Source organism: Impatiens glandulifera, chromosome 1 (assembly GCF_907164915.1).
Source record: "Impatiens glandulifera chromosome 1, dImpGla2.1, whole genome shotgun sequence".
Taxonomy (NCBI): Eukaryota; Viridiplantae; Streptophyta; class Magnoliopsida; order Ericales; family Balsaminaceae; genus Impatiens; species Impatiens glandulifera.
In genome coordinates, this window is record NC_061862.1 from 137,872,522 (window position 1) to 137,875,686 (window position 3,165).

The window sequence follows — 3,165 nt, forward strand, 5'->3', positions numbered from 1 at the left end:
AATTGACATATAATTAACGTCAATTTTTTCAAATAAATCCTCATTCCAAACTATCAGAATCACACATAAGACCCTTTCAGAATTAAAAGTTTCTCAACCACACAATCTCCAATTATAGAGGTCACAAAACAACCAATTGATTCATATGTTACATCTTAGTCTCCCTGAAATAATAGATACCACAACTCAAAGGCCTAATCAAAATATCAAATACTTTATCACTTTGCGCTTCGCACAATCGCCAATCCCGCAAATGTGCCACGCCACAATTTTGTCAATCATTAAGTAGCGGAGGAAGTTGTGAAACTTTAATCCCGCAAAAAAAAACAAAAAAAAAAACGTTCCACGCCACAATTAAATAAAAATAATAATTAATAAATAATACAAAATAACATTACAAAATAAATAATTTAAAATAAAATAAAATAAAATTCCAAATAAAAAATCCAATAATAACACAATTTCTACACTATTTAATTAACAAAATTAATGTAAGTCTATATGCAAAATGTGCCTAAAAATGCAAAATGACCTATAACTAAAATAACAATAATTTAATGTGTTAACATCAATAAAATTAATTTGACTATATGTGGTGTGCCTGATAATGCAAAATGAATCAACATTATTTAATTAACAATAAGAATGATCTTATTAAAATATTCTAACTAACTTTGTACTAACATGAAAATCATAATATTCATATCCAGTGCATGTGAAAGTTCTACAATATTCTTGATGTATACTAAAAAAGTCAACTAAGTCACAATAAATATTTGATTTCCCATTCAATCTTGTCATATGGGACCATACTCTACGTTACCCGGTGTATATTTATTGACTTTCACTTTGAAGATTCTTTGATCAATGGTTGGTGGCTAATTAGAATCACCTCTTATACACAATTAGTTGCGATCGATTGATTCATTTAAGATTTTCTTGAATATGGCAGCGAAACCGGATGAACTAGCGATCGGAATCGATCTGGGTACGTCTTACTCCTGTGTTGGAGTATGGCAGCACGACCATGTCGAAATCATTGTCAACGATCAAGGCAACAAAACAACGCCTTCCTGCGTTGCGTTTACCCAAACAGAGCGATTGATCGGCGACCGGGCCAAGAATCAAGCATCAACCAACTCCATCAACACTGTTTTCGGTAACTTATATTCATTTCTCCAATCCCCATTAACTTCTTTCTTTAAATTATACTAATCAATTTTATGGTTCAGATGCAAAGAGATTGATTGGTAGGAGATTTAGCGATCCGTCCGTGCAAAGTGATGCCAAGTACTGGCCATTCAAGATCATTTCCGGGTTAGAAGACAAACCAATGATTGTTGTCAATTACAAAGGCGAGGAGAAGCATTTCTGTGCAGAGGAAATCTCTTCCATGGTTCTAATCAACATGAAGGAGATGGCAGAGTCCTATTTAGGAACGCCAGTTAAAAACGCTGTCATTACAGTTCCTGCCTATTTCAATGACTCCCAAAGACAAGCCACCAAAGATGCTGGTTTAATCTCTGGTTTAAACGTGATGCGTATCCTTATTGAGCCAACTGCTGCTGCAATTGCCTACGGTCTAGACAGGAGATCAGCAACCAACCTGGGAGAGAAGAATGTCCTCATTTTCGACCTTGGTGGAGGAACACTTAATGTCTCACTCTTGACTATTGAAGAGGGTATCTTTGAAGTGAAGGCCATTGCTGGTGATACCCATTTGGGAGGAGAGGATTTTGATAACATAATGGTGAATCATTTTGTGCAGGAATTCAAACGTAAGAACAATAAGGATATTAGTGTAAGCCCTCGTGCTATGAGGAGGTTGAAGACGGCTTGCGAGAGGATGAAAAGAACTCTTTCAATTAATTCCGAGACGACTATAGAAGTTGATTATCTCTTTGATGGCATTGATTTTTACTCAAAAATAACCAGAGCTAAGTTTGAGGAAATGAACATGGATTTATTCATGAAGTGTATGGAGAATGTTCATAAATGTTTGAAGGATGCAATGATAGACAAGAGTGACGTTCATGATGTTGTTTTGGTTGGTGGGTCTTCAAGAATTCCAAAATTACAGCAACTTCTTCAAGAAATCTTCAATGGTAAAGAACTCTGCAAGACAATCAACCCCGATGAAGCTGTCGCCTTTGGTGCTGCAGTTCAAGCTGCAATTTTATGTGGTGATGGAAATGAGAAAATTCAAGATGTTCTTCTTCTGGATGTCACTCCAATTTCTCTAGGAATTGAGACAAGTGAAGGTATCATGTCGGTTTTGATTCCAAGGAACACCACTGTTCCTACAAAGAAGGAACAAGTATTCTCTACTTCCTTTGATAATCAATCATGTGTTACGATTGAAGTATACGAGGGGGAGAGAATTAAGACGAAAGACAATAACTTGCTCGGAATATTTACACTTTTCGGAATCCCCCCTGCTGCTAAAGGTGTTAGTGACTTCACTGTTTGTTTTGACATCGACGCGAACGGGCTATTAAATGTTTCGGCAGAGGTGAAAACAGTTGGTGAGAAGAATAAGATGACTATAAGGAATGAAAATGGGAGGTTATCGAAGGAAGAGATAGAGAAGATGGTTCGAGAGGCGAAGAAGTATAAGGCAGAGGATGAGGAGCTCAAGAAGGGAGCAGAGGCAAGGAATGCAGTGGAGAAGTATGTTTATGATATGAGGGACAATGTTAAGATGATAATGGAGGCAATAGATGAAGCATTTGTGTGGCTGGAAAACAATCAACTAACGACCAAATCGAAAGTGTTTGAAGACAAACTAAAGGAGTTAAAAAGTGTGTGTAACACCATGAATTCCAAGGATAGCTGACCCCAATTTGAGAATGTTGATCATTGAATATTGTTTCTTGTAGAAATATTTGTTTTAAAGCTTTTGATTATTCTAATTGTCTATGAAGTTTGTTTGTTATGGTGGGTGTTGATGGTTCGTGGATTTTTTTTTTTTTTTTAATTTATGAAGTCAGCATTATACCCACAATAATGACTTCTACTTCGACTTAAGATAATGTTAAAAATATGTAATATATTAGTTATATTTTTAGTCAAGATAAACTCAATAGTTAAGAAGCTGAAAGGTTTGTGTTGCCTATTAATAGTCTCTTTTGTGTAATTACAAAATAACATCTTTGTTACAATAAT

The 3,165-nt window shown here is 35.5% G+C and overlaps 1 protein-coding gene across 1 annotated transcript; it reads left to right on the top strand.

The window, feature by feature from the left end:
- The first annotated feature begins 945 nt into the window (after positions 1-945).
- Positions 946-2,935, top strand: LOC124919886 (heat shock cognate 70 kDa protein-like). Its single transcript, XM_047460251.1, has 2 exons — positions 946-1,159; positions 1,233-2,935. The coding sequence occupies exons 1-2, from the start codon at positions 946-948 to the stop codon at positions 2,834-2,836; spliced, it is 1,818 nt and encodes a 605-aa protein (XP_047316207.1). The 3' UTR covers positions 2,837-2,935.
- Positions 2,936-3,165: the final 230 nt, after the last annotated feature.

Excerpts from the sequence above, each read along its gene's own strand:
- LOC124919886 (XM_047460251.1), top strand. The coding sequence starts at position 946 with ATGGCAGCGAAACCGGATGAACTAGCGATCGGAATCGATCTGGGTACG. Across the intron at positions 1,160-1,232 it reads CTCCATCAACACTGTTTTCG|ATGCAAAGAGATTGATTGGT; the intron begins GTAACTTATATT and ends TTTATGGTTCAG.